The 21,164-nt window shown below is 33.7% G+C and overlaps 5 protein-coding genes and 1 non-coding gene across 11 annotated transcripts in view; 3 read left to right on the plus strand and 3 right to left on the minus strand.

Annotated features, from left to right (window-relative positions):
- The window catches only part of Cypl (peptidyl-prolyl cis-trans isomerase-like 1 Cypl), a 95,162-nt gene that overhangs the window by 22,827 nt on the left and 51,171 nt on the right, over positions 1-21,164 (plus strand). The gene's annotated exons all lie outside the window — the stretch shown is intronic.
- Positions 550-2,362, plus strand: LOC143204013 (ethanolamine-phosphate cytidylyltransferase). Of its 2 annotated transcripts, none has more exons than XM_076416430.1 (7): positions 550-705; positions 977-1,117; positions 1,175-1,354; positions 1,466-1,724; positions 1,781-1,930; positions 1,982-2,117; positions 2,166-2,362. In XM_076416430.1, exons 1-7 carry the CDS (start codon positions 659-661, stop codon positions 2,216-2,218), a joined length of 966 nt encoding a protein of 321 aa, XP_076272545.1. In that variant the 5' UTR covers positions 550-658; the 3' UTR covers positions 2,219-2,362. The 2 variants fall into 2 exon arrangements, with proteins under 2 accessions (XP_076272545.1, XP_076272546.1); XM_076416431.1 differs by having other exon boundaries at positions 1,478-1,724.
- LOC143204002 (threonylcarbamoyladenosine tRNA methylthiotransferase) lies at positions 3,807-6,154 on the minus strand. Its single transcript, XM_076416404.1, has 10 exons — positions 6,042-6,154; positions 5,890-5,987; positions 5,348-5,829; positions 5,175-5,294; positions 4,947-5,111; positions 4,622-4,895; positions 4,366-4,566; positions 4,233-4,308; positions 3,971-4,177; positions 3,807-3,916 (listed from the first exon to the last, which is right to left on the minus strand). Exons 1-10 carry the CDS (start codon positions 6,060-6,062, stop codon positions 3,845-3,847), a joined length of 1,716 nt encoding a protein of 571 aa, XP_076272519.1. The 5' UTR covers positions 6,063-6,154; the 3' UTR covers positions 3,807-3,844.
- Positions 6,830-6,900, plus strand: LOC143204378 (small nucleolar RNA SNORD27). The gene has a single exon (XR_013007599.1). It is a non-coding gene; the product is annotated as a small nucleolar RNA SNORD27 (small nucleolar RNA).
- On the minus strand, positions 11,416-16,299 carry LOC143203999 (tetratricopeptide repeat protein 27). Its single transcript, XM_076416399.1, has 9 exons — positions 15,882-16,299; positions 15,465-15,638; positions 15,235-15,406; positions 14,974-15,177; positions 14,575-14,920; positions 14,375-14,522; positions 14,094-14,286; positions 13,850-14,036; positions 11,416-12,517 (listed from the first exon to the last, which is right to left on the minus strand). The coding sequence occupies exons 1-9, from the start codon at positions 16,110-16,112 to the stop codon at positions 11,755-11,757; spliced, it is 2,418 nt and encodes an 805-aa protein (XP_076272514.1). The 5' UTR covers positions 16,113-16,299; the 3' UTR covers positions 11,416-11,754.
- Positions 16,299-21,164, minus strand: part of Reg-2 (Rhythmically expressed gene 2) — a 49,207-nt gene continuing 44,341 nt past the window's right edge. For all 5 annotated transcript variants that reach the window (XM_076416436.1, XM_076416433.1, XM_076416434.1 and 2 more), the window contains 3 exons: positions 18,272-18,520; positions 16,844-17,111; positions 16,299-16,792 (listed from right to left, as the gene is read on the minus strand). In XM_076416436.1, coding sequence (XP_076272551.1) covers positions 16,490-16,792; positions 16,844-17,111; positions 18,272-18,489 — 789 coding nt within the window. In that variant the 5' untranslated portion in view covers positions 18,490-18,520 and the 3' untranslated portion in view covers positions 16,299-16,489. The remainder of the gene's footprint in view (positions 16,793-16,843; positions 17,112-18,271; positions 18,521-21,164) is intronic.

Below are 21,164 nucleotides of genomic sequence, written 5' to 3' on the forward strand. Positions count from 1 at the left end.
ATGAACTACTTGTAATCCATCCACTGGAAGTGATTCTGAGTTTTCATGGATGGGTGAGCCTGGCGCAATAATATGTTATTCATTTCGTTTTTCATTTGATTTCCATCTGAAAGCATAGAGAGTGTGTTAGGATTATGTTGCCAGGTTATCTTTGGGTCTTCGTGACCCCCAAAAGTTATGTGACTAATTTTAAACTCGATGTCAATGAGAAATGATGAAAAGATCAATTGGAAATAGTGAAACAAAGAATCAATTCATATATGAAGAAAAATAAAAATAAAGAAAGATTTGTATTACTTTTGTTATAATTAAAAAACTTATTGTAGATTTAAAACAATATAATAAAATTGTATTGATTTGATTTGCTAGTGTTATCATAATAGTAGGACAGCCCTTACAAATCATAACGCACTTATGTTACTATAAAAAAATAAAAATATTTTATAACAATCGATTATAATATAACAAAGCTGATATCAATATATTGTTCGGTGTACAAAACATTATCTCAAATAATAGAAATAGAAAAATTTTATAAAAAATGGTATTTGAATTTATGTATATAAACTCTACTTGGGGTACTACTTTATGTGTGACAACTCTTTTTACTGTGTTATAGCTTCTGGTTACAAGTGTAATTTAAGTCTAGCGAGCAAACATGGCAAAGGAAAATATTGGTGATATCAGACATTTTACTGATGGTTGGTAAGTACATTCATCATACTATTATATGTGCTTATTTACGTCAAAGTTATAAAGTACTTTAATAAAAATGTATTTAATTAAACTTTTACTATAATTAAATTAAATATTGACATAGTTTTTGAATCCACATATAATTTCTTCAACCTGTTTCCCAATCAGTATTTGTGATCTTAGCAATAATTATTATTAATGGAGGATTATTAACAAATGAATTGCACTATTTATGTTATTACAATAAGTAGTATTATCAAAATGTATTGTTCTTTTTCAGTTTTGATCTTACCCACTTTGGACATACCAATTTTTTTAGACAAGCCAAAGGGTTGGGAGGTCGTCTGATAGTGGGGCTGCACAGCGATGAAGAAATTGAAATTCACAAAAAACGCAAGCCTATATACACCATGGAGGAGCGGTATTTACCTTAATTTATTAACGTGATACACGTCTACTTAAGTGAATATTTTTAAAGTGCGAAAATGGTACGAGCCATAAAATGGGTGGATGAGGTGGTAGAAGGAGTACCCTATGTGACCACTGTAAAAGTCCTGGAAAAATACAATTGCAATTTCTGTATTCACGCAGATGATATTACAGTCACAGCTGATGGTCGGGATACATATCAGGAAGTAAAAGATGCAAATAGATTTAAGTATGTTATCGAGGTACTTCAAAATATCTCAATAGTTTTTTAATATCATTTTAAAATATATACAATATTATAATAATTATCCATATTTATAATTATTTTAAAAATAAAAAGAACTGTTCCAAGAACGCCAGGTGTATCCACCACTAAACTCAGAAGGAAAATACGGGAAGTATCAGGGAACCACAAGCAAGACAACACAGAAACACCGTTAACGGATTCACATGAATTCATAACAGATGTATTAACACTCAAGCAGTTTTTAGAAGGAATTATACCAGCCGAAAATAAGGATAAAATCATTTATGTGGACGGCAGTTTTGATCTTTTTCATGGAGGTCATGTTGACTTTTTGGAGAAGGCACTTCAACAGGTAATTGCAAAAATTACTACATTATAACAACATATCCAAACGTTTATCATATCCAGGGCACTTACCTTATTGTTGGCTTACATAGTGATGAAGAAGTGAGAAGGCGTAAGGGTCCACAATATCCTCTAATAAATTTATTGCAAAGAGCCATGAATGTGCTTTCTTACCGATACGTTTCAAACGTTATTCTTGACGCTCCTTACCAGGTGATGAGTACCCCCACATATCCTACTGAAACTAACTATTATTACTTACAGATAACCGAACAATTGATGGAGGAGTATAAAATCGATTTGGTTATTCATGGCCAAGCGCCTATTTTAGAAAACGAGGAAGAAATGGACCGTTACAAGGTTCCAATAGCCCAAAATAAATTCCGAATAATTGATTCAGGTAAAATTGCTAAAAAATTTTAAATTATGTGATAATATTTATTTTCAGGAAACGACATGACAACTGAGGACTTGATCAATCGTATAGCAAATACTCCCTGAATATTCTATCCTGTAACAACTAAATAACTATTTATTTTTAAACCTTGTATATAGTTCTATAACTTTTGAATAAACATAAACCACTGTATCTATCCCAAATCTAAAACTGGTGTAGGAAAAATTATGTACAATAAATTTAAATTAGTTAATAAGTTTATAATATACATACGTATTAAGTCAAATAGCAGATCATATCAAGTAAACAGTATTTTTATTTACCAGATATTCCTGTTACAATATTATTTATTTTGATATATACACATATATCTGATTATATATTTTTATTATATTATTTGTCTGAAATGCATCATAATGCAAGTCATAGATTACGTCTGCTATATAATATGAAATTATTATTAAAATTTGAATTTGCCTTTATCAATTTTCATGGAGAGCTTGATGTACTTATATGCTTTGAAAAATCATTGAAGAGCGCTCCGTATTTTCTATTCTATATCCATAATTCATAACAATAATTTCATTATAGATATTACTTTAGCACAATATATGTCATATAAGGTTACTGATATGGCACTGGATATTCTAAAAAATCGCTTTGGCATGTAATATTACAATAAGAGTCTAGTATTTGAAGTTGCCTGTTCGGTCGTTCCAATAAATTTTCTAATTTTTAATCTCTATTAAAGTTTAAATTCTATTAAAATGTTTTGCCTTTAATCCCAAACATTTCATAACTTATATAAATCAAATAACTGAGTAATTGAAATATTAAAAGTACTTAAGTAATCAAAATTATAGCTAAGTCAATTATCGAGTATGTTTTAGTAAGTATTCAAAAAAAACCGAATTGATAAGTGCAGTTGGAATGTTATATTGAGTATAGGCATTATATATAATACAGAACCTGTAGGATTTAGTGACAAATAAATAATTCGCTTCAATAGACAAAGATAATGAAAAGTCAAAACATTGGAAATGATGTATTAGTTTTTTGATATCATTAGTTATTTCGACCAAATATGTAAATATGATACAATTTATTGTTAGACATATAAATATTTGGGTTGATGCGTCTATATGGTGAAAGCGCTTGTGTATATATGGTTGCATAAATAAATGCTAGAATAGTTGCCATGAAATATAATATTGTATGAACGCTACGGTACATACTCGTGTTAAAGCCACCCGGGCAGGATGAAAATCCCACCATCTTAATTCATTCTGTGTCGTGGTTTTAAACGAGTTGTTTGTAAAATATAGAGAGCGACTCAATTCAATCCAGTGTTCAGTGTTTTAATTGCCCAAACACCTTCACCAAATCGATCTACAAAATCGGTTTGAACATCAAGAAGGTAATGTACTTTAAAGTTTGAAATAGGGACTTTTTAAATATTTTAATAGTTCGCACCAGGTTCACTTCTCAGCTCATAAATACAATTTAACAATGTTGTAAATGAAAATATGGATTTAAAATAATATTTTAGTGGTTGCTGTATCACCTTTTGTTATCATTATAAACGCAACATCTTGGCTTCAAAAAAGGATTATTAAGCCTATTAACCCATCTCCAAACGCAAATAATAAATACCTACAGATACTGTTAGATTTTAGAGGAAAAAAAACAATAAAGAGATAAATTATTTATAAATATATCCCTATATATAATCATGTCTTATAATACACCAAAAACAATTTGATTAACACTCCTATTAGCACTAAAAATAAGGGAACCCAAATCTAAAAACAAAAAAAATTACCTCCGTTGCCCTAAATGATTAATCAAAAACTTACCTTATTATCACTAGTAGTTCCTGCCTTTGAAGGAATTGCCAGGCCTGGAATCAAACTTTTATCCAAAGGTTCCCCAGTCATTGAGAATTTGGTTGCACCTACAATCTTCACTCTAACCAGTCGTCCCATCAATTCCGGCTTCATCGGTAATAGTACTTGCTCATAGAACTCATTGTGACCCACATAATGTTTCTTGTCGTGGGAAATCTAAAAAACAAAATATTTTAATGAATTTACCTCTGCAAGAAAAATAGAGACCAACCTCCGTTACAAGAACATACTGAATCTCTCCGATTTTATGACCATATGGCTCATAACTGTAAAACAGCTCTGTCAACCTATAATGGAAATTAGAATTTAGCATAAAAATTTATATTTTACCAAACACAACTTGCCTCTTTGTTCTGCTCTTGACCTCTTGAGGATCAACTCTGGGCATCAGAGCAGCAGGGGTTCCCGGTCTGGGGAAAAACTGATTAATAAATAAGCTAGGGAATTTATACTTTTCACAAAGACTCATGGTGTCTTCAAAATTCTTCTCTGTCTCTGTTGGAAACCCACATATGATGTCTGTTGCGATGGTAATACCTGGTACTCTATTATAAAGGACAAAAATTAATTAGTAATACCGGGTATTAATTGAGTAGCTACCTGTTCTTCAGAAATTCAACAACATGTTCAAAATCAGCTCTACAATACTCTCTTTTCATGTCCCCAAGTACTTCATCACTTCCACTCTGAACTGGTACGTGCAAGAAACTGTATACCCTTGGATTATTCATAATTTTTGCTATTTCCTCCAAATGTTCCAAAATATATGGTGGATTGGTCATACCTAGGCGCAACCTGCAGCCCTCTGGAATTATTTCCACTAATTTCCACAATAACTCTGGCAGAGAGCTATTGATGTCTCTGCCATAAGCTCCTAAAATATTATTACTGTAATATTCTTTAATAGAACAAACTTAGATTTTACCTGTATCTTCTGAAGTCAACCATATTTCAACAACACCATCTTCAAATGCCCTTACAGCCCTTTCTACTATTTTTTCTGGTGGATAACTTCCCAAATCCCCCCTAGCATGTTTTGTTTTACAGTAAGTACATTGATTCAAACATCCAGTATTAATGGCTATGATTTCTACAACAATTATGTGATAACAAAATCAAATAAAACTAATTAAAAATCATAATAAAAACATACCTATTAAAGCATTCCTTCTAACTTTAGGTAAAAGTAATGATGCACCTCCAGTTTTCTTACCATTTTCTTTTTTGGGGCCCAAAAGTCTTACTGTATTTCCTTTAAGAGTTTCTTCCACAACTGAAAACCATATTTTAATTTAAATATACACATATAACTGTGCTTCATAATACCTTCAACAACTCTATCAATCTGTTGAACACCAATAACACTATATCCCTGAATAAATGAAGACTTTGGGGCACCTTGTGGGACACAACCTGCCAATACTACATGTTTACCCAGTTTCTTGGCTGACTCTATTTCATTCCTAAAATGGTCCTCTGCTGGGTTTTTAACAGTACAACTATTTAATATCCAGAGTTCAGCCTCATCTTTATCATTAGTTACATTATAGCCATAAGCACTTAACTGCCCTCCCATATATTCAGAATCTGAAGTATTATGAGCACAACCCCATGTTTTTATATAAATATTTTCGACAGCAGGAATATTGTCACCCACTGGTGGAGCAATGTATTCTTCCTTCTTCTTTCTCGCTTTAACTTTCACATATTTCTTGGAGCTGTACCTCTCTTTGGGTGTTATATCTTGCGAAGATATAAGATCCTCAATATCTTCAATAATTTCTTTACACGGAGCCTCTAAACTCGACCTATTAACAAGTTACAAAAATCCAATAGCAACACTGATAAACCTCAGCGCGATAACCTACCCAGAGTTTTCAACAAAATCCATCTTTAAAATAACAAAGTCAAAGAATAGCTCTATGTCTATGTACCACAAAATACGGAATCGAAAATATTGGCTATTCTGTGAAAGGGATTAATAAATTAAAGAGCAAAACATTTTGCCGTATAACCTTACTTTTTCAACGTGGAATGTCATACATAGAATTATGTTTTTTAAATGAATATATATTTAAATAGATATAAATTTATTATGTACTCTAAACAGGGTCCAAATATTATTAATTACATATTTCTTATGGAAATCATATTAAACTTAAAATGTCGCTGTTTCATCGGTTGCCTAACCATAGATTTTTTATCAAAATTAACAATCATATAAAAATATTAATTATATAGCTATTAATTTACTGATATAGTTATATTTTACAATATAAGTTAATATAATTAAATCTTACTTTTCGGTTAAATAATGTTATGTTACATAAATTAAGGGGCAGTTGTTATGGTAACACTTGATTTGTTAGGGGAGAAATTATTTCCTGCATACAGTTGATCTGAACTGTTCTGTGCGTGAAACTTTCATTTTTTCCTTGGCATTGGCCGGGTGAAGGTGAGTTAAATCTGCTCTTGTTTTGTTAATCATAAACTTTTCTGATATTCTTATGTTATAAAACTAAACCATATAAACTTATTATTTATAGGGATAAGGTATTTTTTAAACATAAGGCGTTTTATATTTATAATGATGAGACAATTTGTCTCGTTCGTATGAACATCAATGATTTCACATAATCGGAATATTCTGATAAAATGTATTATTATATCGTAGCTGTCACGCTGGTGCCCTCGTATGCATTTATGTTTTTCGTTTCAGATGTCTCAATGGTGAAATAAACTCTACGAAAAAACCGATTGAAATAATACTGGTAAGAATCGTGTTTATATTTATATTTGTTTGTATGTTTTTTATGATGATCTTAAACTAGACAAGCATATGACTGAATATGTTATGTTGATACTTTTTAACTGACAAATTATTAAAAAAAGTTGTGTTAATAATTTTTTAAAAACTTGCTCAACAAGATAAATTTATTTGCAGATAATGTACACAAGGGGCCCGCAGTTACTTCTACTAGTAACCATGTGTAAGTATTTTGAAAGTGCTTTTTAGTTATTTTTTTGTTCTGTATTGTGATAAAATGATGAGTACATTATCTAGCCCTAGTCAATATGATTATCTGTGATTATACTCATTCTGATTTTACAACTTACTAATCTTATTCTGTAATTGTATGAATTAAGCATCTACTAAAAATTTTTTTTCTGTATTAAAGGATTGTTTCCTCCCTAGTTGGTTCTTAGAGCATGGTTGACGCCTTCTAGAATCATTACAAGGTAATGAACCTACAATTATTTTTTTTCAAAATAAAGCATTATTCATGATGATAAAAATTACCGTCTGAAGTTTTAATGATTTTAATCATTGGCTGCTTATTCTACTGATTAATTTAATACATTCAAGTGTATTGTGGTGTTTTATTATTATAACTAAAGTGTGAATGTTTTTTTTTTTGCAGATAAATCAGAAGATATTGGAATCACTGTATTTGGCTCTATTTCATAATGTAAGTTGATTTTGATATTAATTTGTTCTTAAATGTTTAAAATGATGTCTGTAATAGTTATCCCTGTCATAATAATGAATAAATTTGATGATAACATGGTATCTGATCTATAAATATGAATGTATAGTTCTTTTTAATGCCTGACTTGTTTTTTAATTGTAGTTTTTCTTTCAGACCAGGTGATGCATTAATGGTTTGAAACACATTGAATGAACCTCCCAACATATACCAGTAAGATATCTTTTTAGTAATTTTTCTGTCATAAAATACATAAAAATGATGTTTATATAGTTATCCCTGGCATAATGCATAAACTTGATGATAACATGGTACCTGATTTAAATTTTGCTTAAAGCTTTACTAAATATTTTTTATTTTGACTGAGGTTGATTTTTGTTTTTTGCATTTCAGGTTCATAAAATGCAAATGAAAATGCCTTCCATTTTAAGGAGCATGATAAAATGGTAAGGAGAGAACATTTTTGTTTCCTAAAAAGCTGTCATTGTACCGTTTTGATGACTTTATACGCTATTCTGAGATTCTCATCAATGAAAACAGAATTTTTAACTGAACTTTTGATTATTCCTGCCTTGAATGTTGGTTTGATATGTTTTTCTTATAATATTTTCTCATTTACAGATATCGACTTTTCTACTACATCCGACTTTGGGATTAATTAAGGTATGTAATGTGTATTGATATTTTCGCGATATATTGATTTTATGTTAAGGGGATATTCTGTTCTAAGAGTTTTGTAATTTTTATTTGTTTATTTTCTGTATTCAAGAGTAAGCGTTTAAACAAATTGAAAATAACAATTATTTTTAAAGAGTGATGCTGCTTGCACCTGAACACAACTTGTCTCCAGCTCTAATATTAAAATAATGTGGACAGACTTGTTACTGACTAAAATAAGAAATATTTTGGATATATTTTTAATTTTTGTGAATTCTTGAAATATCAATAAATATCTGGTGTCAAGTGCAGTTTGTGCCTCTAGACTAGAATTCCTATTTAGGCAAAATGATGGTTTAATATACGCTATGATTTGTTGTGATGCCAACATTTTTTACTGACTTCAAGAAAATAATATCTACAAAATTATGTTGGTAATATGTGAGGCTAACTATATATTAATTTTATTGCAGGTGAACATCAGATAGAGATGGGTTCAAAAATGGCGTTTGTGATAGAAAACCCGTCTAAAGGTACTCTGCGAGCGGTCATCCAGTTCTTGGCCGCGGAGGGTCGTCAACCCAAGGAGATATACAAGAGCATGAAGGATGTGTACGGAGACTGCTGCTATTCTTATACGGCCGTGGCGGAGTGGTGCAGCAAGTTCCGGCAGGGTCGAGAATCGACCAAGGACCTCGCCCGTCCGGGACCCGCCAGGGCCGCGACGTCCGAGGAGAATGTGCGGCAGCTGGAGCTCACCCTGCGGACGAACAGGCGGGTGAAGGTCCGTGAGCTCGCCCAGATGCTGGGTATCAGCATAGGGACGGTCCATTCCATCATAAACGGCCTGGGCTATCAGAAGGTGGCCGATCAATGGACGCCGCGACTTCTCAAGGATGAGCAGAAGAAAAACCGCTTGAATATATCGTTACAACATCTGCTACGTTATCAGCAACAGGGCAACAACTTCCTGAACAAGATCGTGACTGGGGACGAATATTGTTGCTACCATTTCGAACCCGAAACGAAAGGCCCCGGTACAGTTCCGAGAAAACGCGGAAGAGACTCGCCGAAAGCGAAAAAAAGTCGCTCACATCCGCATATCGGTAAAGTCATGCTCACCGTATTCTTTGATTACCAAGGCGTGTTACTACTAGAGTTCCGATCACCGAATGTTAACGTCACCACCGAACATTTCGCCGAGACTCTACATTCCTTACAAGATAACATCGCCAATAGTCGTCCAGGTAAACTCAAAGACGGTGTCATACTCCTGCACGATAGCATTCACATCAAAGACACCGATGTGGTCCATAGAATGGTGGAAAGTTTGAACTGGGAACTGTTGAAACACCCTCCGGCCAGTCCGGACTTGTCCCCGTGCGAATTCCATGTGTTCGGTCCGCTGAAACAAGCTCTTAAGGGGCGCCGGTTCAATTCTGATGAAGAGACCGAAGCGGCCGTTCGGGAATGGTTCGACAAGCGACCGCAGGAGTTTTTCCAGCAGGCGATATATCGATTGGCGCACCAATGGGATGGTTGCGTTAAATACGATGGCGACTTCTCTTAACACCCGGCCTGTATTATCATGATGATTTTACTATGTGTAATGCTAAAACAGTCGTTACTGCTCTGATTTATCACCGTGCGAAATAAACGTTTCAACGAAAACTATCGCTGACAATACGGTGATTATAATCGGGCATATGTGTGTATGTCTTTGTACGTCAGTCTAACAGGGTCTTTAAAACTTTGCACGTTTGTGCTGCAGATATCAAATACACTGAATAAAGATTTTTTTATTAAAATACATATTTTTTTTTGTGCTAAACATTCCCTCAATATTTATAATTTAGGTAAAATTCCGTGTTCTAGTGTTGTCATCGAGAAAACCTTAAAACTAAATTCCCTCGAATCATTAGAAGTGGTTTCTGTGCTCAAGTCCTCAGCTTGTGTAATACAAGAATTTTTCGGATAGTTTATTAACTATGCTAAATGGTCATCTAGTTCAGTATCGGATTTACAATATTTGGGAGAGGCTTGCCCCAAGTTTAAATATTTCAAGTATGTCCCAGAATAACCCAATACATTTGAGTAACTAAGGCCAGTCGAATTCTAGAGTCCGTTGATATCTTTACAAATCTGTCAATTGTTTTAAATATCTGTGCGGGTATAAAAAATCAAATTTAAATGAAGAAATTCCATCCAAGATAAATTATTACAAGCAATGAGTGTAAAACCCAAAAGCATAAAGATACTTCACTTTTCGGTGGAAAAACAAAATTGGAAGGGGTGGATAGTTTAAGTAGAATGTCGAAGCAAACAAATATTTATAGAAATAAAAAATTCTGCGAAAGCCGAGGCTTGTTAAAACATAAAAGTGTACACATTACCAATAAGATCAAAAAGTATGCAGGCAGAGAGAAATTACGAATAGAAAAAATAGCAAAATCCAGAACCACGTTAGGAATAATAAAATAGTTGAGTATAGGATAAAAAATATGAAGCAGAGAAATAAAACAATTGGAACGCGTGATGAGATTATATATCTCCTCACAGAGCAGACGTAATCAGAGAAAAAAAGGGATGATAGAAAGAATCTCGAAATAGTTTTATGAATGGAATATGTTTCATTAGATATATAACTCCATTCCAACATATGTGGAAAGTTATTCTGGGTCCACTATAAAACGACAAGCTTTAGGCCATCAGGCAAAAGATTGTCTATAGACTATATAAACTAATGTTTGAGAGAATCTAAATATGGAGAGTCTCTATTTAAAAGAAATCCTGACTCCACAAAATGTTTTTTGCCTCACAACATAGATTATTTGATTTTCTCAAGTATTCTCTCGTTATTTTATGCGCTAATTTTACCTTGTGCTTCATTTTTACTCTATACCTTTTAGTTTTCGATATTTAACATGGATCGCGTATCAATTTAATTTCTAAAGTTTGGATAGATATCCTTTGTTAATAATTTTAAGTTCTGTTACTTATTAAAAAAGTGCTTAGTGCAGTGTAGTTTAAGTTGGTTATAATTTATTTTGATGAAAGATTCACTTACTAGTAAAATTTTTTTCAAGTACTATGGCGAAGTCAACAATTTCATGCAACAAAGGCCCTGAAAGAGAAGGATCAGAATCAGAGAAAGAAAAATGATTGAAAAATTTGACAGACAATAATATTGATTGAGAAGTAGATACTAACAAATATGGATAAAGGACTGGCGAATGACTAAAGGGAGGGTAATTTAAATAAACACTTTATTGATACTATTAGTTCATACTTCTCTATAAATAAAAATTTCCTATACACTTTATTCTTACAAAAAAAATGCACGATTCTTTCTAAACACCAATAATCCTAATTGATGTTGGATACCAGCGGCTGTACCAAATGAAACTTAAGATGGATACTATTGAGGACGTGTTCTGATAAAAGTAAATTACGAAAGGGTGTAAATCTTACCGACGAGTAAACGCATTCACGTTGTTATACATCCCCCCTTCCCCGCGCGTGTAGTCAGAATTCCGAATACCCGACTATGTTCAACCCCCTCAGGAACTCTTCACCGCAGGCCAAGGGCTATTTCGCGTCGCCGTTCTTGATTTTCTCGACAATTAACTCGAGGCTGGCCGACAGCTTCTCCAGCGGCTCCTTGGTGTCGTCGAAGTTCTGCTTCTTTATGGCGGCGATGGCGCTGCTGATGTTCAGCTTGATGGAGTTGAGGAGGGCGTTCTTCGAATCGATCTCTGGCAGCATAGCGATGTCGCTCATCTCGAAACAGACGTACAGCACCTGGTGACAAGTAGTGAGATACGTGGCCCATTGGCTGTCCTTCACGTAGGCCTTGTAGGCTCGCTGGAAGCGTTGCGCCTTGAGGATGTTGGTTGGGGCGAGTTTAGCGTACAGTTCCCAGAGCGGGGGCTCGACGGGATAGAGAGTCACGACTCTGCCTAGTAACTCTCTGGTTTTCTGCAGGAACCTCGCGGCCGGCAGTCCCTCGCTGTCGATGGTGTCGTCGATCACGTCGCAGACGAGCTCGGCGAGCACGTGCGTGTTCAGATACTTCTCCTTCAGGTCCAACAGTCGATGGTAAGATCTTATCACGTCGCTGTACATGGATATATCCGAGCTGACCAGCAGGAAATTCTCCCACACCTTCCAGTTTTCGAAATTGCATTTCAATGCTTCCAGCAGGGCCTGGTGGGCACTGCGCTTGTTACCGATCTTCAGGTAAGCCTGGGCCAGGTTGTTCCACGCTTCGAATCCGTCCGGTTCCAAGGTGGTGTAACGTTTGTAGGCGGTAGCTGCGACTTGCCAATTTTGAGTTTGGTGAGCGGCGTATCTAAAAAAAAAAGAAAAGGTATTAAGTAAGAGCTCCTCTTGTGTTTGAAGTCAATCTATTTTTACAGATAATTGTCTACTCGTAAACTGTAGCGTTACAAATTGTTTTCACATCACATTCAATAAATGAATAGCCAAAGAGAAAAATATCGATATTTTTTAAACATTGTAAAAAGTATCAATAATTTTAATAATCTTAAAAATCATATATCAAAAGGCGATAAGTATTGATTAAAAATATATTTTTGAATGCTTTCTTGACTTGACAACACAAGTCTGGATAAAATCACTCTCAATTCCACTTAATTCAGCGTGGCTAGGAATATTTTGCTTCAAAGCCATCCAACTAGACTTTCACCAAACAACAGGACCTGTTTTCTTCTTTAGTCGCTTTCACAACGTCACTGTATGAGTCTTGCAATATACATATGACCCACATCAACCCATCACTTATCTTTGATCCCCTATTTTAATATTATTCGATAGCATAGTTTCCTGGCATATTGTTTATTTACCTGAACTCTCATAAATCCATAAATATCTTCAACCGATATAAGAAACTATATACACAAACATAGCAATTCAGTTTACAATCTGTAAGGATTTAAATTGATTGATATTCTGTCGTGGGTCGTTTCTAAAGATATATTTTTCAGGACAGTTACATATAAATAGGACTATATAGGTCATTAACATGATGATTTTTGTCATCAACTAAGGTGTTGATTAGGTTTGGTTGTGTAACTATTGGACATTATAACGGTATATTCAGATATAGTTTTGGTATGATCTAATTGGCTAATAATTATAGTGTTCCCCCTCTATTAGTTTTTACAGTTGTTATTGGTGTGCTTGTTTGAAGCACCAGCAAGATTTAAAATGTTTTATCCTCAAGGACTTAAGTAATAAATATAAGAAACTCTTCTTCAAAGTTCTCTTTATAATAGAAGCCCATAGCATAACCATCAAAATAGCCAAAAAGTTCGTAGTTTTGTTCTTGTATTAGATGGTTCTACTACCAATATAAATAAAAAGCTTTTATTTCTGATATTAAAACATATTAATATTCAATTAAATCAGTTAATATATCATTTTCGAGAATCAATCAAAGTTATTAACAAATTATTAAAACTATTTAACTGACCGATTGGATGCATCCATGTACTGTAAAAAAATATCTGAGTTAACTAGCAACACACCCCTTAATTATAAAAAAAATTAGTACTACTATGAATACATACCCAAACCGATCTTTTTTGGTTTAACACTTTAGAATTTGTTTATCGTAAGGTAATAATGATTGATAAGACAAATTTCAAATCACTGAACTCACCCCAGTCTGAACCAAACATTTCCTTGAAGCGGATTAATTGATACGCTTTTCTCGAAATGGGGAATGCATTCTTCATACTTCTTTCTGTTGAACAGGAAATTGCCCCAGTGTCTCTGTGCCCTGTGGCTCCGTCTCTTCGACATTTCCCAAGCTTTCTCGTAACATGTCACATCGTCTGTGGCATCGCCTGTACATAAACACCAAAACAACTACATATATAAATACTAAAAATAAATATAATTACCTAAAAGACACCACAATTTCACCATTGGTTTCTTCTCTAATTGTTTTTTTATTAGTTCAGCAGCTTTGTGTCTCAATTTTAATATGGTGTAACACACAATTACCTCCTCCCACAATTCTAATTTTAAATAAACATCCAGTGCATTTTTAGGAAGACCTACATTCAACAATAAATCTGCATATTGAGTGGTGACCTAAAAAAGAGTTCACATATATTAATTTCGCGGATACACCATGGCATAATTATATACAAAATGGTGGATGCGCCACCGACATACTGACCTTCCATAAAGGCGGAAGACCTGTACTAAAAACATCATTGAACCTATCACATAACAACAATTGTTCATTTCTAAAACTATTAATGACCTCCTCGCATTGTCTCAAGGCCCTCTCTATGGTTCTCCTATTTTTAGATTCTGACTTACACCTTAAACAGTCATAAGAATTGAAATGAATCGGGAAAAATCAAGTACCAATACCTCAGCAGTAACGCTACGACTCTAACACAAAACGTATTTTTATGGGACAACACTAATTCTATAAATGGCAGAAGTTCTTCTGTTTGCAGTTCGTCTGGTGGTTTTGCGATTAACATTTCTTGCACTATGGTTAGGAATAATTTTTGTGCAGAGTTTGATAAAACAACCTCATTATTTACATTACTAGAATATGCGACATTATCTAATCGCACCTCATCATTAAGTGGCAGGTTTTTAGGTAATACAGATTCATCTGTGTTTAAAGCAATATCAAAATCATACTGTTGAACAGCATTTTCTAAATTGCCATTGATTTTTTCAATTATAACATTGGAATTTTTTTCTTCTAAAAATGTTATATTAACAATAAGATTAAGGTTTTGAAATAAATAAACTCACCTGTAATTTGCTGACTGACTTTTAAAGCTAACTGTGATATTTCCTTCTCTTGATATTTAGTTCTCTTCCCTAATACACCTACATAATCATATTTCAGATTAAGCAGATCTGTAGCTGAATTAATATGTTCTTTGGCCTTTGAAACATGTCGGAAGAGGAGATATAACTGGGCAACCTCAATATCCAGTGCAATTTTAATATTGTCTAAAAGAAACAAATGTATTATGAAAAAAAAAAAACACAATAATTTATATAATTTACCCTTTAATGTCGGGTTAATTTGAAGTAACTTGTATAATCTATCAGCATCTGACAAAAGAGAAGGACTCAGCTCTTCCAAACACTGCTGATGTAGATATAAAGCTCTCCAATACCACCATATATTAACCACACTATTTACTATGCACCATTCAAAAATTATCTTGGCTGTGACCTAAAATACATCTAGCCTGATATATCTGTTATTCATATGAGAAATATTAAACACTCACGAGTAATTGAGGAAACTCAGTTAAACTGTTGATTTCTTCATTATTATAACTTAACATCTTTGAAAAATCCTGCGGCTTAAATATATCTTTTTTTAGAAATTTTCGAACTTTCTCACTTGGATCAGGCTTTGTAAAGTTTACTTGAGTAAATGCTACTAAACAAGCTATTCCAAACTAAAAATTATAATAAAACACTTACCAATTAAAGTAATTTGATTAACATATTTGATAGTTATATTTAATTAATAATTCTCAAAAGCAATGAAGAAATTGTATTATGGAATCTAATAAAATAACGGGTAAAATTTTTTATAAGTATATCAGATCCTGTTTTATTAAAATTACAATAAAAAATACAAACAGATAGAAGGATTTTATTTAGATAGTTTTTTCTAACAACTTAACCTAAATATGTACCTTGAATATTTCCGCTCTTTCCTGGTCGGTTTTGGAATTGAGTTTGATTTTAAGATTCGTAACATCGTACTGGACATCTAAAAATATATTCCAGGTTTTCTCATCCAGAAGGTAGTTCTCTAAGTCTTTGAAGTTTCTCTTGATGTTCTCCCTCGCCGATTCCCGTTCATTTTCTTCTACTTTTCGGGGTATCAATTGATATTCTTGCAGTAAATTAACTAAATCACACATGTCTCTCCACGAAAAACACCCTATTACTAGAAATATATCGACGGAAAATATCTGGATATCACTTAAATGAAAAGTGCGTCTTCTTGCACATGGTTTACCCAAATCCAAATAAAGACGCCATCTGTCATCTTGTTCTTCTTCTTTAGGAATTTAACGGATCTCGAATAGGATTCAAACGTTAAAAAGTTTTCTTCCTTTTAAATAAAATACTTTTTATTTTAATTCGTGACATCGAACACAAAATAAATAAATGTTAAAATTACGTCACTGATAAAATACATTTAAATACATATAAAATAGTTGTGTCTGAGTTATTTAAGATTGTGAAAATATGAACTGGCTATCGAGCTTCTCGGGTACGAGGGACGGTCAGAAAATTAAGTGGGTATTTCTTGAACCGGGGTGGGCAGTTGGTCGCCGGAACTTTTCATCAGGGCGATGTGGAGTTGGTAGGCGCTTCCGTAAACGTGATCCGGGTCCAGAAAATCGTATTTTTCCTTTAAATCTTTGATATTTTTGTCATTGATCAGGAACGCGTTCCATCCAGCCTGAGTGGCGCCTTGATAATCTAGGGAGGGTTTATCCCCGATGTGTAAACACTCCGACGGCTGGATGCCTTTCTGTTCCGACCTCTCCAGTGCTAAATCGAAGATTTCTTTGCTCGGTTTTTCTATTCCTACCTAAAATTTGATATTTGTTCTGGTTTTATTTAAAAAATATGAACAACCAACCTCATACGATCCAACAATGAATTTGAAATAATCTCTAAGCCTCAGGTTGGTTAATATCGTCTCCAGTCTACTGTCGAAATTACTTATTATACCGACGGGTATGTTTTTACTTTTAATGTAGGTTAGGAGACCAGGAATCCCATAACAGTGTTGCCAACACGCAGAAGTCTTATACATTTCTAATAAGTGAGCGGCCACTTTGTCCAACTTGTTTTCGTCGAAGGGTAGTTTCGACGCCTTGAAAGTTTCTTTCGCTACAGTTGTCCACCTGAAGTAAAACACTATTTAGTATTAAAGGCGTGAAGTAATCATGTGCTTTTTAAATGGTGTTTTCGTCAAACATTTTTGACACATATAAAACAGGATATTTTACACCAATTGCAGTAAAAATACTACGAAATCCACCGTTACAGCGTAACAGAACTCCGATTATAATCTACAAACAACTAGATTAATCGTGTTTTGATAGCCACCAAATGTAGAATTAAAGACCACACTAAAGTGTATTGGTGCTTTTTAAGGTGATTTCCAATTTTTAATAAAACAGTTTACCAAGGAGAAAAAGAAGAAAGTCTATTGTAACAAGTCCAAACGAAAATAATCATTGGTTAGGCTTGGGGGACTCTCACCAATTTGGTTGGTTATTGGTTATGTGAGAGAATCAACGAGCTCTAGTGCAATGTATCACTACCGAGACTAATCAGTAGTTTGTTAACGCTTTCCGATAATCATTTGTTGAGATATATATACTAAGGCCGGGTTGACCGGTTTTTGGTATGTTAAAGAAAGCTGTTACTGAAAAGATGCGAAAAAAATTGTAGGATTATATTTTTGAAATCTGTAATTTTTCGGAAGGTTAGCGAAATGACGCAGCGAGATAAACATTTAATTGTTTAGAAATACCCAAGGTCTGTTTGTTTACTTGATTCTGCTAACGGATCCACCATTCTATCACCGATCGCATTCACCATTGTAACATTGTAGCTTGAATTGCGTTCTGTTATTATGGACTAACCCAGTCTGATCAGTTAAACTATTGATTACTGATAATTCAGAACGTGTAGTAAATTACTATGTTTATAAATAGAGTTGGATTCTTCTATCATTATTCAGATGGATTCAACACGACCTGGATGATATACGCTTCTGGAAATGTAATATGGTTTGTTATGTTACTAGAAAGATGGGGGTTAAATGCTATATGACTGGACTTTGTACTTATTTTTATTAATAGATAATATTTAAGCCAAAAAATGATAAAACTAATTCTTACTTAGGAATAGGCAAAAAAAAGTTAATGGGTTATTTTAAACAATTAGTTATTACATCTAATTAGACCCTGTATAAAACTAACGAGGAAGGACGAACAACCTACGCGGCGTTGCCAAACCTACTCGGATGTTAATGAATGTTTACTTTAAAACTTACCAGTTTTCCCAACCTATCCCGGATTTTAGGCCGTAGTTGGGATGTTCCGCGTTCATTCTGATGAACTGCTCTTTGAAATTCCTATTGAGCATGTTGTTGTCGGCCACTATGCCGTACATGGCCCCGATCTCGCCGTATTGCTGACCGGGAGCCGTCCGCAGCCTCAACAGCGTCCCCGTAACGTCGAACGTGACCAGCCGCAACTTGGACAGGTTCATAGTTGTATCGAGTTGTATGGACGCAATTCACCTGAAACCGATCGTGTTAGGTGAGGAGATGGGACTCAAGCAGCTGACGGCGATGTCGAAAGCATTGTTTGTTTTTGCAGTTGTCGGGTATCGGCCGCCTAGGATGCGATTGTGCGACAGCGCGTTAATCAAAGGTCGATCGTATTCTACCGGAGTTGCGCGAAAAATATATCTACCACCATATCTTGAAGTTTTGATTGCACAAATTAATTAAAACACTGTTAAATAATAATTTAATAGCGCATTCGCCATTTAATCACTAGTCTCCTTCAACATTTCATCCACAATTTGGATGATGACGGGAGAAAATTTACAACAATATTAATATGCTATGCTGTGAAAAATATAATCGGAATTCATTTAGTTTCCAGTTGTTGAAATTAATTAATTTAATAGCGCAATCACCATTTAATCACAAGTCTTATTTAACATTTCCACAAGTAGGATGATAAAATGTATAGTAATATTAATATGTTATGCAATGCAATCACACTTTCACCATTTAATCACCAGAACCTTTGAACATTTCATCAACAATTGAGATGATGACAGGCGAAAATTTACAGCAATATTATTGAATTAATTCATTTCTTTGCGCAGCTTTATTAATTAATTTACTCGCCGAATCACCGTTTAATTACCAGTTTTCTTCAGCATTTCGTCCACGATTGGGATGATAATAGGCAAAACTTTACAGCAATTACAAAATTTACAGTAAAAGTTCTTATTCTATTATAATTTTATAATCGCGAAAAATTTGTACAGTAAATTTATTTAGATTTATCTAGGTCTCAATAGTAGTAGATGAAGTACACTTTTTAGGTATTCATATACATATCGATATTGTAATTTCAAGTCATTTTAAACATTAGAACAGATGCTGGATCTCGCCATGCAAGATTTGGTACATATTTCTAATTTTTTTCTTCATTGGAACCTTAACAAAAAATGTGTTCATGATTTGCAGGCAGGTATCATTACATTGAGGAATCACACATCATAGATAAATATTAGAATTGCACACACATTGAAATGCAATGACTAAAATAATGTATTTCAGTAGATATGCAAACTGTCCGATATTTACGAAAGCGTGACGTCAACGTTCTGGTGCAAAATTTAAAATGTGTTACAATCGATTTTTCCTTCAAAATATTTACCTTTTGCGGGAATAACAGTGATTGTGAATAAAAAAAAGAGCGTACAAAACACCACAGATTAGTCCTTCGAAATTAGTCATCATGCTTATTAATGTAACCCATTTGGCTCATCCACCACGCTATACGTTATGTACCAATTGTAATAACCCCCCGTATAAGGCTCGTATTTTGGTTAGCGTCACGGTCCGACCTTTAATCTTTTATCATTGATTGAAACCCATCTCGAATTCCAACGATACGTTAAAGAATTTATCACAACTACTATTTATAAAATATCGCACAAACAAAAATACAAATTATGATAGGCACTCTTTATTTTTATCAGTAAATAAATCAATTATAAAAAAGATCGCAATGGCAAAAGCAATCTGATCGCAAAGATTAAATGGCGAATGCACAACTTAAAACTTAAATGTGTATAATATACTAATTCTAATGAATTTCTTGATATATATTTAATATTTATTGTATGAATGTTACGTTTTTGATTGAAGATACAGTATATCGCATATGTTTTTTAAAAACTTTTCCAGAAAAATTTACCTAAAATTCTTACTTTTGTTGTTTTACAATGTAAACTAAAAATATAAATTCACACCACGATAAGTTCATTAATCACTGTTTATTTATAGCAGAGCTGCTTTAATTACTCGGTATATAGTACAATAATCTTTAGCGGATTGACAAAAACATTCAAACATTGTACCAGAGATAAAAACGATATAAATAAACATGATACTAAAATAGTAAACTGATCAACAAGATAAAACGTTAAGTAATTAATAGTGATTGTGATAAGTTAATTAACGAATTACCTAAAGTATGCACTTAATATATTGTACATAATAGGTCAATTGAAAATTCCCCGGCCTACCATAGTAAAACACATTTTTTAGTTAGCAAAATTAGTTTTTTTTATTCAACATAATTCTCTTCAAGGGTGATATACTGATTATAGCGACCCTCTAACATTTCGATTTTTGTTCCGATTGGTCCTTTACTTCAAAATAGACCTCAGTTTCGGCGATCACCTCTTCATTCGACGAACATTTCTTCCCAGCGAGCATTCTTTTGAGATCTGAGAACTAAAGAAATAGTCGCTGGGGGCCAGATCTGGAGCATACGGTGGATGAGGAAGCAATTCTAAGCCCAATTCATAGATTTTTGCCATCATTTTCACTAACTTGTGACACGGTGCATTGTCTTGGTGAAGCAGCACCTTATTTTTCTTCAAATGAGGCAGTTTTTTGGCGATTTCGTCCTTCAAACTGTCCAATAACGTTATATAATAGTCGCTGTTGATGGTCTTTCCTTTATCAAGGTAATCAATGAAAATTATTCCATGCGCATCTTAAAATACAGACGCCATAACCTTACCATCCGCCTGTTGCATTTTCCCACGCTTTGGAGAGGGTTCATCGAGTGCAGTCCACTCGGATAACTCGTCACATATCGACGCAAACACTCGGGTTTATTACGCTTGAT

Source organism: Rhynchophorus ferrugineus, unplaced genomic scaffold, assembly GCF_030347505.1.
Source record: "Rhynchophorus ferrugineus isolate W39M unplaced genomic scaffold, kcgeb_rfMv2 rfM10, whole genome shotgun sequence".
Taxonomy (NCBI): Eukaryota; Metazoa; Arthropoda; class Insecta; order Coleoptera; family Curculionidae; genus Rhynchophorus; species Rhynchophorus ferrugineus.

What these genes read in the sequence shown, in the direction of transcription:
- LOC143203999 (XM_076416399.1), bottom strand. Translation starts at nt 16,112, where the DNA reads ATGTGTGATTTAGTTAATTTACTGCAAGAATATCAATTGATACCCCGA. An exon ending in AATTAACCCGACATTAAAGG is followed by an intron (nt 15,178 to 15,234) that starts GTAAATTATATA and finishes TGTTTCTTTTAG; the next exon opens with ACAATATTAAAATTGCACTG. An exon ending in AATGTTTGGTTCAGACTGGG is followed by an intron (nt 12,518 to 13,849) that starts GTGAGTTCAGTG and finishes TTTTTTTTTTAG; the next exon opens with ATACGCCGCTCACCAAACTC.
- LOC143204002 (XM_076416404.1), bottom strand. Translation starts at nt 6,062, where the DNA reads ATGACATTCCACGTTGAAAAA. An exon ending in TAGAAGGAATGCTTTAATAG is followed by an intron (nt 5,112 to 5,174) that starts GTATGTTTTTAT and finishes TAATTGTTGTAG; the next exon opens with AAATCATAGCCATTAATACT. An exon ending in GTTGAATTTCTGAAGAACAG is followed by an intron (nt 4,567 to 4,621) that starts GTAGCTACTCAA and finishes CCTTTATAATAG; the next exon opens with AGTACCAGGTATTACCATCG.
- LOC143204013 (XM_076416430.1), top strand. Translation starts at nt 659, where the DNA reads ATGGCAAAGGAAAATATTGGTGATATCAGACATTTTACTGATGGTTG. An exon ending in AGACATTTTACTGATGGTTG is followed by an intron (nt 706 to 976) that starts GTAAGTACATTC and finishes GTTCTTTTTCAG; the next exon opens with TTTTGATCTTACCCACTTTG. An exon ending in AAAGATGCAAATAGATTTAA is followed by an intron (nt 1,355 to 1,465) that starts GTATGTTATCGA and finishes AAAAATAAAAAG; the next exon opens with AACTGTTCCAAGAACGCCAG.